Raw genomic sequence first — 12,191 nt, forward strand, 5'->3', positions numbered from 1 at the left:
TAACCCTATTCTGCCAACAACCCACCTCATATTCCTTTGGTTCCCCAGTGTTCTCGCCATTCTTTTCTGCCTTTCAGTCGGATTCTTGCTCTTTTGTTCTCTTCTCTCTTTCTTGCGAATTCAATATCCTCACCTGACCAACAAAAGGTACAGAGAGAGGTAGAGCGTGAACCGAAGTTCAGATCGATGGAATGTCGGACTTGTCCCTGTTTCCTGATCGCGCCTTAGTGCGCCCGCATTGCCATGGCAAGGCCAGACACACCTCCAAGCCGAAACCCGCCGCCCTGAGCCAAAGAGATTCGCTGCTTAAGCGCACCTCGCTGCCATCCTTGTCGTCGGTGGTTAAGGGCTCGTTGACCTGGGCGGGTGATAGGTTGTATGGGACTTCCGAGGCCGATCGTTCCAAGGAGAATCGAAATGGCCTTACCGAAACCGAGACCCGTCGTCAGTCGCTGTATTTCAAAATGCGCACAGTACGTCTTTTTTATTCCTTAATTTTTTCCAATGGCATTTCGTTTTGTTTCTCCATACAGAATGGGTGTGCTGTTGTCGTGTGTCACTGATCTGACTTGACTCCGATGCTGCAGGCAGTGTTGTACGAGGAGTGGAAGGATTGTGCCTCCAAATTGGATGTGCTGGAGGATCACGAATCCTGGAAAAACACCTTCGAGAGCACCGAGTACGATGCCTGTCTCATACAGGAGCGCCTGAAACAACTCGAGGACGCGCGTGCTAGCTCCGACGTGAGTCGCATGTTGTTTCTCATCCGCACTTCGCTCAGCCGCGATCTGGGTAACATGTCCAACCCGGCCCTGTACAGCCATTCCCACGCCGGCACCAAGCTGCTCATCGACCGATACATCACGGAGGCCGTCGAGACGATTTCGACGCTGGCAGAACTTTCGGGGAAAGATCGATGCGACGGGCTAGAACTCAGGTATATTCTCGACCAACTTCTCGCCGCCCGACAAGCCTTCGGGCGCAGTGCTTTGCTTTTCTCGGGCGGCGGAACGTTCGGGATGAACCATATTGGCGTTCTCAAGTCTCTCTGGCAGGCCAACCTTCTTCCCCGCATCATGTCCGGTGCCTCGGCGGGCAGCATCGTGTGCTCCGTCTTCTGCACCCGCACGGAGGAGGAGATTCCCGAACTACTGGACAATTTCGCCTATGGAGACTTCGACGTCTTCGGCGAGGACGACGGCACGGAGAGTATTCTGCAGATGATCTCGCGGATTTTGAAGCATGGGACCTTTATGGACATACAGCATCTGGCCAAATTCATGCGAGGGTGGCTGGGTGACATAACTTTCCAGGAGGCGTACAACCGCACGCGCCGGATTCTCAATATCTGTGTTTCCAGCGCTGGGATTTACGAACTGCCCAGGCTGCTGAATTACATCACCGCACCTAACGTTTGCATCTGGTCTGCCGTGTGAGTTTCTGCGGAGTGTAATGCGCATTGGAGGTAATCACTGACCTTTCTTAGCGCCGTTTCTTGCTCGGTGCCCTTAGTGTTCCAACCCTATGACCTGATGGCTAAAGATCCACAGACCGGAGAAGTGGTTCCTTGGTATGACTTTTGTCGACAGTACATCGACGGCTCGGTAGACGGGGATCTGCCGATGACCCGCCTATCGGAGATGTTCAACGTGAACCATTTCATCGTGTCCCAAGTTAACCCTCATATAATTCCTTTCCTCCCGAAAAGCGTCGATCCCAAAGAGACGAAGAGCCCTTCCCGCACATTTAATTGGGTCCAAAGCGCAACACAACTCGCCAAGGATGAACTGTTGCATCGCATGATGGTTATGGCGGAGATGGGGATTTTTCCCACTTCGCTCAGCAAAGCCATCTCCATCGTTAACCAGAAATACTCCGGTGACATCAATATATATCCAGACGTTCCGTACAATCACTTCCCTCTCATACTGAAGAACCCGACGACGGAGTTCATGCTGGAGGCGTGTCTCAGTGGAGAGCGAGCGACATGGCCGAAGGTCCGAGAGATTCGAAACCACTGTGCTATCGAACTGGCTTTGGACTCGGCTATCCAGAAGATGCGAACCAGAGTCACCTTCAGTCGGAGCCAGGTGGACCTGAGAACCCTTCATCTGGTTGAGCGGCATTCAGAGAATCTCGACCGCAACGGAGCGCGACGAGCCGTGCTGAACCGGAGAAGCTCGTATAGCCACGAAGTCGAGAAGGCCCAAAAGACCCAAATGAACGCCGCCCGCGCAATGCGACCGGAGTTGAGGCGAACCTGCAGCGCCGTATCCTCGAGCGCTTCACCGGACATGTCGACCGATCACGAGATTGAGCCGGAGCACGAGCGTCATGCGGAGAGCCCGCAGAGTTACGTTCCTAGTGCGAGCGACGAGTCTTCCCTCGCCGACTCGGACGATGACGACGAGCCGTTACTTCCGTCTCTCCAACGACCTGGGCTTATACAGCACCCGGCGTCGTGGGAGCCGATGACGACTGATTGTCCAGTCCACTGGCCTGTCTCCCCTCACACCTTCTACTCCAGACGACTGTCTACCGGGGCGCTTACTCGCCATTCCTCGCACCTCACAGACCCACCTCCTTCTTTGGACCAAACGCCCTCTACGAAATCGATGTCCCCCGCACAGAATCATCTGCTGCGGATGACGCCTTCCAAGGCGGCGGGGACTCCGTATACACCGTTTCACTACATTAAGAATTGATTTCATTGGCCACGGGAGATAGCAGGTGTCATTTGCAGAACCCAAGGTCTGAGCTGATACATAAGTGCGAACATATGACCTGAAGATACCACGAGACCTTTGCTTGCTCCTGGGGAGCTTTCTGCTGGAAACAGAATCCGTTCCATCTGATGTGCCTTCATTTCTGCCCTTGTCAATTTTGTTTCTGATTTTTATTCTATTCATTTCCCTTGAATTTTGGAAATTTGTTACCCCATGCATTGTTGAGCCTTGGAGTTTGGTCCTTTCTACGGGTTCCCTAGATATGTTTAACGCCGCCCTAGCACTAGCCCTAGCACTTGCATTGTATTTCAGACGGGCGTTACCGAGAAGATTCAACATAGATATCATGTTAGCGTGTTCACTATCTTGCAGTGTCCTTTATGTCCCTATCTCGCGCGCGTAAGGTGACTATCAGCGACACTAGGCTACTTAACGCTGACTATCAAACCCCACGCATGAGTGACACGACTTTTCGTTCTCGACCCGTGGGGTTGCGTACATGGCACTGCATGACCGCCATCTACGTAACGATCGACTCGCTCACAAGGCACGTTAGAGGAATGATCCCCACGCAAAGCGCCGCCGATTAAAATTAGATCGGTGCAGTGCATCTGCACCGCCCGTGATCCGCAAGTGGCTTGTTTCAAGAACCCTGGTCGGGCGCTTCGCCTATGCAAGTGACTCGCTCTCTCTTCGAAAATGTTCTAAATTTGGGCCTGTCCTTCGAACTAAATTAATTAACCTCCCTCCTTCCCCCTCTTTTCTGTCCATGAACGGCGCTAATTACTACAGTCCAGACTCTGTTAAGTCCTTAATATAGACCACTTCTAGAGTATTTTGCTAAGAATGGAAACACGAGCTAGACGAATCATAGCCGTTCCGGACGACGATCAGCCCCGGGCTAATGCAGAGGGCCGGCGCTGGTCCGGGCGGTTATCCTATGACCAGGCGAGCGTGACGCCGTGAGTGATTCAACTTACTGACGGGTTTCTAATGTTGGCATTCCGCTTGCAGGGATGCATGATGCAATGCGACGCTCCGAAACTGTTCCCTGACGCTGTCCGTCTGCGGTATGGCGTCGTGGGATTTCGGCTGGATGGTTAAACTTTTATATCGACCGTTTCGCTCCTTCGTGGAATTTGATGTATGGATCGGATTGGAATCCTTTGAACCGAGAAGGAAGGCTGGGCGGAACTCTACTTGCCTTTTGCTTTGGTCTGTGCTGAGTTTGCTTGGTTTGTGTCCTGTTGCGCTGTATAGCAAGTGCTGTCATGAGTTCTCGATTAGAATTCTCTGCTTGAGTTTGGCTACTGGATTGAAATCGTCTCCTTTATCCTTTATTTCTCTCTTTCGTCTCATCCTTTCCTATATCTCCGTGATACAAAATCAATCCATCATGGCAAGCTTCGTCGGCCGTCCACTCAACCGCCTTCGCCGATCCGACACCTACAAACCTCTGCACGAACGATGGGGCGACGTCGCCATCTCTGCTCCCACCGATGGATCCTGGAACCAGTTCGACAACCCTCATCAATCGTCCCATCGCACCCGGGGCTACGGGCCGGGCTTCGTCCCCGAGCACCCGCCCCGAGGTGTCTCCCACGCAGACGAAGACCCCTCAACGCGCTCGGCTAGACGACAAAGCACCTTCTCCATGAGCACGTTGAACCCTCGTCGTCTGTCCGTGCGTCTGGCCCCTCGTCCAAAGCACACCGAGGACAGTCCGGGCCACGAACTCTCCACTCAGCAAGACCGTCGCACCGAGTTCGCATATAAACCTATCCAGAAGGACTATCCGACCGAGGTGGCCGAGCACGTCGCCACGCATGATCACCCGTCGCCGCGGTTCCGGTATATTCCCGCTACGCCGCGGTATGCGGAGGATGTGGGGATGCCGTCGCCGTATGCGTCGTCGTCCGCGTCGTCCTCCTCCCGATCGAGGGACAGCATGCGTCTTGGAAGCGACCATCGTCGCGATCGGGATAGACAGACTGTTTGCTCTGATGACTTGAACGAGGAAGATGAGGACGAGTACGTCGCGTACCCATCCGGTCGGTCTTCGTCGCGACTCTCGCGATCCGATTATCGCAGTAGTGCGGACTACAGTGGTCGGCGGGCAAGCTCCTTGTTTGGAGGTCGGAGTTCGGGCGCGACTTCGTCTGACAAGAAGAAGTATCGGTCTAGTGCTAGGTACTTGACTACAGATATGGTGCCGGATGCGGATGAGATGTATGGATGAGAGGGATATTCTTAATCGGAACTCGTTCTGTTCTGTTCTGTTTTGTTTAATGTGTTTGGGTCAGGAGTTCTGGTTGCTTTACTTGAACTGCATTTGGCGGGACGGATCGATTTGTTTCTTCATGCATACCGGAGCCAGGGTTAGGCGTTGGTGGTCAACTTTACTTTTACTTTATTGATGCGATGAACATAAGAATGACTGATCAGGATATTATGAACTATGAATGATGAATCCTTCTTGAATCCTTAGTAAAAAATCGGTTGACGTCAGCCTGACGAGACCCCATTTGCTGGTAGATTATTGGTCCGTTCCCCATAGAATCTCAACGACTTGATATGTAACGTAGAATTGGAGATATTAAAAATCATGATATTCTGGAGATCAGGTAGATTGATAGGTATTTCATGGCTGTGACGAAATGCAGCTATGACGTCGTGGTAACGTGGCCTATTCCTGCTGCCCCATGGCTGTGTTCGCCGAAGTATAAGAATGGATGGATATGGGCAGACAACAATTCATTTGTCAGGTTTATCTAGTCAATAGCTACGAAATCAACACAATGGTAGACTCAGTAGTGCAATTAAAGTGCGAGTGCAAGGTGTGTCAGACCTTTCCTTTACTGTGAAAAGTTGTGTTTCTTGTACGATCATCAAGTCAAGTCACTAACATCGCATCTGCATCTATAGCACGACCCCTGGGGCAAGCAAGGCAAAGACTCCATCGCTGGACAGCTATGGTCCAAGACCCCGGGAACAGAGAGTCTGAAAGATGACGAGACATATTCCGAGGTATGCAGCACCCTGCTCTATCCCGATTCCTTTCTTCGGAGTGAAGCTCATCGCGAACAAACAGATGTGGATGGGCACGTACCCTACCGTGCCCTCTCGACTGCTTTCCACCGGCGAACTACTCTCCGACTATCTGAAGAAGAACCCGCAGCTGGTGGGCAAAGCGACCTTAGAGAAGAGCGGTGCTGAGATTCCTTTCTTACCCAAAGTAAGTTTCTCTATATATCACTTCCTCATCCCTCGTCCCTCTTCCTTTGGCCCCCATCATCAACCCTCCTCTTAACCCATACCAAATAGATCCTCTCCTTCGCCAAATCTCTCCCCCTCCAAATCCACCCCGACAAATCCCTCGCCGAGAAACTGCACGCCCAAGACCCGCATAAATTCGGCGACAGCAACCACAAGCCCGAGATCGCCATCGCCTTGTCCCACTTCGAGCTCTTCGCCGGCTTCAAGCCCTTCGACCAGATCGCCACCATCATGCATCTACCCCCGTTGACTCGGTATCTCCCCTCGCAATCCAACCCTACAGCCCAAGCCGAAGGAGGAGGAACGGAAATCAACGCCTCCACCCTGCGCCAAATCTGCAAAACCTTCCTCTCGCTCCAACCCAACATCGTTGCGCAGACCATCTCGGAGCTCCAAGCTCTTCCGGACGCCCAGTTCGGCGCCCAGAACCGCATGATACCCAGCCTTCTCACCCGTCTCAAGGACCAATACACCGAATACGACAACGGCGCGCTCGTCGCCGCCCTGCTCATGAACTACATGGCCATCGGACCCGGTGAGGCCGTCTGTGTTCCGGCCGACGGGATCCACGCGTGGCTCTCCGGCGATATCGTCGAGTGTATGGCGCGGTCCGATAACGTGCTGAACACGGGATTTTGTCCACGGCCGGACCGCGACAATGTCGAGTTGTTTGCGCAGGCGTTGAGTTTCCATCCGCGAGGCGCGGAGGAGGTATCGTTACCCAGAAAGAGGAGTGAGAAGGGAGTATTGGCGAGGACGGATGTGTATGCGCCGCCGTTTAGTGAGTTTAATGTGTTGGCGACGGAGTTGGGGAAGTGGGAGAGTGAGAGGCATGAGGCGATTGGGGGGCCGAGTTTGGTGGTCGTTACGAAGGGAGAGGGGAAGATGGAGGCTGGACAGGGACATAGTTGGGAGGTCAAGGAGGGGGCGGTCTTTTTTGTTGGACAGGGCGTGGAGTTGAAGTTCGTTGCGGAGAGTGGGTTGAAGTTGTATAGACCTTATGCGGAGTAGTGGATTAGGATATTATAGTTGATCTGGGGAATATATAAGCATTGAGGAAATGGGCTAGACTGGGTATATATCGAGTGTGGATTACATTGATTGACTGATCGTGTCTATTAGACCCAGCCCTAAAGGTTCGAGAATCTACGACGTTGCACACGTAAAACCCTAGATACTCAAGCATCACACTAGATATCCTAATCGCTAATCGCTAATACCTGCCTGAATATTCACAAACCAAACAACTGATCACCTCTACTGATCTTTTAATAGTACAAATAGCGGGGAACAGCGGGCGCTCAGTGGCGCCTACATGAACAGCAAGCAATGAACGTCGGCGCTTGGACACACACCCATCGAATCCCTCCCCGCCAATGACGCCCGTGAAACCTGCAGAGCTATGGATCCTGCCACTGCTATTTGCGTTAATTTTGGGCTATTTTTGGGTGGGGACTGGAGACACTCTCAGTGCTTCTGAGGTCTGACAGGTCCGTCAGTGCGGGCAGGATCAGCTTAATTCATTGTCAATTGATCCGATCGGGGTTGCTAAGTTTCGAGATTAAAATAGGTGGTTTGCATGCACGAGAGAGGGGAATTCGATTTTGAAACGAGGGTCTGTGCTGGGAGCTTGCTTGCTTGCTTGCTTGCTTGTGCGTTCTTTTAAACACGACAGGGTCGATGTTGTTGTTGTGGTTTGGGATTCTTGTTCTGTCTTTCGTGTTTGCTGTCGGATTCATTCCTTTTCGACTCAATTCTCTTGTCACCTTCAATTGACCGGAGCACTTATCGTGGGTCTGCTGTTGATGGGGTCATCGTCGATCTTGGTGGCCTAAAGAAGTCAATTTAGGTAGTCTCTCACCTCAACTTGCCCTAAGCCGCGGCCGCCTGGAGCAATCCGCCATGGACGACGCTTTTCATCACAACCACGTCCGCTCCGACGATTATGAATCAACCGACTCATCATCCTCATCCTCTAACACATCCCGAGACAGGATCATCATCGGCGTCGTGGTCGGTGGTGTAGCCGCCATGGCCAGTACGTGTCTCCTCCCCGTGTTTTCTCCCCTCCAGCCGCCCGACTTGTGCGATGTTACCTTGTACCAACAAACCTACCTACCGACCTATCACCCTGCTCATTGAACCCACCTCTTTTCTCGCGGTGAAGAAGTCAGTAAAAAGAAAACTAACCTTCCGATCCAGTCACCGCCGGCATCCTTTTCGTCCTGTTCAAAAAACGCAAATGGGATCGCATCCGCCGGTACGAGGAGCGGGTTTTAGCCGCGCACACCACCGAAGGTACAAGCGGACACGGCTATAAAGCGTACGGATTCGCCCTCGGAGATCTGGAACTAGGGGACACGAGAGCCTCGTCGTCGCTATCGTGGACATATGGTGGTGCGCCGCAGTCTCCGGAGCAGGAAGAATCGGGTCAGCATCAGAGTCAAAGTCAGCATCAAAGACAAGGGCAAGGACATAGGGAACGAAGAGAATCGCACGACTCCTCCCCTCCTCCCGCGTATCAGCCTCTACCTGTGTACGATCCCTCGCGATACTCGGGCATCGGGATCAGTCGGTTGCCGGCGGCCGTGAAGCCGTCGTGGATGATGGGTAGTAGAGGATCGATGGCCATGTCAGGGTCGGGGTCGGACCGCGATCAGCATCGCCATTCGACGACGTATATCGGGGGATTGGATCAGTCGCTCGATCAGAGAGCGAGGTCCTCCCTGAGTAGGTCATCGCCGGAAGGGTCTCGGTCGTTCGAGTCGGAAGAAAGGGAGACTTTGACCGGTCAAGGGGGACGAGGACCACGACGGCCGAAGCCGGTTCTCTCCAGGTTGATTACCAATCTGTGAGGATTAGATCTGCTGCGATGAGATACGATTGTCTTTGTTTTGGTGCTTGAATGGCGTCTTGGTTCTGGTTCAATTGGTGTTTGGGTCTGGGTTGGGATAACTCACTCGTTTGATGAGATGGGATGGGATGGTCACGGAGTCCATGGTATGAAGTAATGACAATAACCTCTTGTTCTTTGCTGAATAGGAATGGAAATACAAAATTATGACTGATTTGTTGAGTGAGAAGCAGGCCTGAGTGTCTCCTGTCAGGTGACGAGGCACCTTCCCTTGGAGACCTGGAGACCCCTTGACAGACACAGATGTAGTGTCCACGCAGGTCGTGCCTGCCTTACTGCAACTGCCGGAGTAAGACCATAGTCACTTTTTAAGGCTGAATGATATACTTCGATATGCCTTCCAGCCATAATTGACTCTCAAGTCCAGGCACGGAATGAGACGGTTCAAGATTGACAACTGCGTTGCTTGAAAGAAACCATCATACTAGCAGGTAGGGTACAAGGACAAAAAGGACTAATGAAAAAGACCACGCAGATAGTCCAAAGAATCCGACTAATATCCACCCAACAGCTCGAGCTTTGAAAGAACGATTGTCATTAGCCCCTCAAACCGTTACGAGGTACTCTGCCGTCTTCGACGCCGAGGATTCACCGGACTGCTAATGTCTTGTCATCACAGCCACCGGCAGAGAATGGATCTATGATCATTCACCATTCTCAATTTCAAATACTATCCCTGTCCAGCAGGGCTCAGCCTACCAGATCAGGAAGGACGATTCCCCGTCAACCGAGTCTTGGGTCTTGTCGTTGCATCTGCACCCAAGTCCGCAAGAGTTCACCTGCACAGTTCTAGTACAGAGTCTACTGTAAAGTCAACTGAGCGACAGGGAGAATTTGAGTCAATGGGATGCGCCCAAGATACAATGACTCCATCACGGCGGTTAGTTAAGCTCTGTGGATGGTTCGGGGCCAACCGTGACGATCAACCGGGTGCTTGTCCCCTGACCGACTAACGACGGCGCCGCGATGGCGTTGGCCTTAGCTTTCGCGACTGTCGTTACCTGCGTCCGTTTCCCCTCTTTGTGGCTCTTGGCCTTTCTCCTCCGCCCCTGCGATATCGACACGAATGGGTTTGTTGTTGTCCAGTCCGTCATTCAGGCCGACCAGAGATCTCGTCACGATTACTGACGCGCCGGTCCCCACCGACCCGTCTGACACCTCGCCAACGAGACCGAGGGAAAGAAAGGGCCTCCACGGCTTGGCTTGCGTCGCCGGGCTGATACGACGACGGCAGGAAGAATGGGAACCTCCTCCTACATATTGGTTGTCCCACATTTTAGCTCGTCCAGGGGTCTTCTGGTCAGCAAGCGCCACGCCAAGAGACCCGACGCCGGTTTTGCGTCGTGTGCACCGCATCCGATATCCATGTCGCTTCTCAAGCACCTTGACTGCGCCGCCGAGTCGCCTGGCGACCCCTCCCTCATTCTCTGGTCCCCTATGGTCCCCTTGGATCTCTTGATTGGAGAAAGGTTCCCCTCCTAGCTCTCCTCGCTCGTTCAGATCCTAGCAATGCAAGCCCGGATCCGACAGGGCCAGCGATGGTTTGCTCGCCGGATGTCCCGCCGCAAAACCGCCGCGGGTGATCCCAATGGGCCTGCGGTCGACCTACTCCACCGGGACGAAAGGAGAGCGCAAAGGAGGGGGACGACCCAGACTGTCGGGTCAACAACGCGTCTTCTGCCCTTCAGCCAATGTGGGAAGGTCAGAAGTTTCCCTCTTGCTGAAGGACACCACTTGCCTGACTGGTTCTGCACTTGACTCTCCTTCGCGGCGATCTTCCCGTCATCACGCCTTTTGCCTTTAGTCCTTCCCATTTCATTGGATTTGTTTTTCACAATCTTTTATTTCCGACTTGACGTGAGAGGCATGCGCCCGCGGTTGCGCTCGTTGGGATATGCTCTGATATATCCTCACCCTCATGTAGGCCGGTGGCTGCTTTCGCCCTTATTCTGTTTCTGTTCGCTCGTTTTTTGATCTCTTTGCTCCTTGGACCTGAACTCTTGGAAAGAAGGTTTTGATTATAAAGGGGACAAGAGGAAGAAAAAGAAAAGAAAGTTGCCCATCGCGATTCAGCTCCTATCTAGCTGCTCTTCGGTACGCGCCATTTGTTCCCCCTTTCTTATACTGTCGGAGATTCTGTATGCTTGATTTGGTGGTTTTATTTATTTATGTTACGTCTTACCGGCCTGGGCTTTAAACACAGCCTATCTGGGCTTCGCCCTATGGTCGATGACTTGCGGTAATCTATGATCCCATAATGCTTACCAAGCCTTGGTCTTCCAGGCGTCGGTTCATGAAAAGTCCTCGGAGGATCATGACGGCCATTATTGAAAAATTGAGAAGAAAGCGCAAGCTTTCGTCCGAGCTTCATGCTCGATGGGGCGACGTGTCTATCAGCTATCCCACCGAGGGATCATGGAGTCAATGCCAGTCCTCCGGAGGAGTCCCCAACGCCTTTCCCACGAGGCCCTCCGAGCAGAGTCGACGGCATGGCTCGCTTGATGTGCTGGACCGACCGGCGGGTTCGTCACGAATGCCCACTCCGTTACGATCAGGAGATCGCAAAGCCTCCGTTGACTCGGCCATGACGATACCCACCGGTCACTACGACGCCAAACTCCGTGGTCGATCAAAGACCAAACCACCTTATCCTCATTCCCCGCGAGCATGGGAGGCTGGATCAGACGAGTACTCCGCCGACGAGGACGAAGAGGAAGACGTGCCCTCGGCCCTGGGGGACTGCCGGGGACGATATCATCATCACCCTCCCCATAGTACCTCTCGCGTTGGGTTCCGAGACGAGGACCCCTATGCGCGAGCCTCCAAGTCACCCCCGTTGTCGGTGACATCCCGCATGCGCCGCTGCAGTCTACAGAGCACGGGTACGGAGCCGACTACGATACCCACGACTGCCAGCTCTAAGCACTCCAGTTTCGTTTCCTCGGTGCCCTCAATGCCATCCGAGGAACCCCGGTCCTATCATCCTGTGCACCAGGACAAAAAGCCACCGCAGCAACCTCAGCAACAGCCGCCACCGCCACGACGGACTAAACCCCGCGAGGCAGACCCAGTGAGGAGACAGGAATTGGTGCCATCGTACGATGAGCTTTACGGATAGGGCTTTGACTGGACGGGGACTGTACCACGAGTCATGGCAGGCTGTCTGGTTCAATTTATTTTATTTTTGAGTCTTTTTCTTGGTGTTGATATTATTCGTTGGATTTTTGTCTTCTAATTCTCCGTGGTCACCAGCGACAAAGCAAAAGGTACCAGCT

General features: G+C 53.0%; 5 protein-coding genes across 5 annotated transcripts; 4 read left to right on the forward strand and 1 right to left on the reverse strand.

The window, feature by feature from the left end:
* Nucleotides 1–191: 191 nt before the first annotated feature.
* On the forward strand, nt 192–2,705 carry KD926_005248 (putative Patatin family phospholipase; the record flags this gene model as incomplete). Its single annotated transcript, XM_053098491.1, has 3 exons — nt 192–473; nt 588–1,432; nt 1,487–2,705. The coding sequence occupies 3 exons, from the start codon at nt 192–194 to the stop codon at nt 2,703–2,705; spliced, it is 2,346 nt and encodes a 781-aa protein (XP_052957623.1).
* A 1,417-nt stretch (nt 2,706–4,122) lies between these two features.
* KD926_005249 (uncharacterized protein) lies at nt 4,123–4,965 on the forward strand (the record flags this gene model as incomplete). The annotated part of the gene is made up of 1 exon (XM_053098492.1): nt 4,123–4,965. One exon carries the CDS (start codon nt 4,123–4,125, stop codon nt 4,963–4,965), a length of 843 nt encoding a protein of 280 aa, XP_052957624.1.
* A 559-nt stretch (nt 4,966–5,524) lies between these two features.
* Nucleotides 5,525–8,857, forward strand: KD926_005250 (mannose-6-phosphate isomerase; the record flags this gene model as incomplete). Its single annotated transcript, XM_053098493.1, has 6 exons — nt 5,525–5,563; nt 5,652–5,753; nt 5,818–5,961; nt 6,051–6,978; nt 7,852–8,040; nt 8,205–8,857. The coding sequence occupies 6 exons, from the start codon at nt 5,525–5,527 to the stop codon at nt 8,855–8,857; spliced, it is 2,055 nt and encodes a 684-aa protein (XP_052957625.1).
* Nucleotides 8,858–9,894: 1,037 nt separating this feature from the next.
* Nucleotides 9,895–10,730, reverse strand: KD926_005251 (uncharacterized protein; the record flags this gene model as incomplete). Its single annotated transcript, XM_053098494.1, has 2 exons — nt 9,895–10,419; nt 10,572–10,730. The coding sequence occupies 2 exons, from the start codon at nt 10,728–10,730 to the stop codon at nt 9,895–9,897; spliced, it is 684 nt and encodes a 227-aa protein (XP_052957626.1).
* Nucleotides 10,731–11,173: 443 nt separating this feature from the next.
* KD926_005252 (uncharacterized protein) lies at nt 11,174–12,034 on the forward strand (the record flags this gene model as incomplete). The annotated part of the gene is made up of 1 exon (XM_053098495.1): nt 11,174–12,034. The coding sequence occupies one exon, from the start codon at nt 11,174–11,176 to the stop codon at nt 12,032–12,034; it is 861 nt and encodes a 286-aa protein (XP_052957627.1).
* Between the last annotated feature and the right edge of the window lie 157 nt (nt 12,035–12,191).

This window comes from Aspergillus affinis, assembly GCF_023601865.1.
Source record: "Aspergillus affinis strain CMG 70 chromosome Unknown NODE_25_length_320802_cov_86_012257, whole genome shotgun sequence".
In the NCBI taxonomy this organism is placed as follows: Eukaryota; Fungi; Ascomycota; class Eurotiomycetes; order Eurotiales; family Aspergillaceae; genus Aspergillus; species Aspergillus affinis.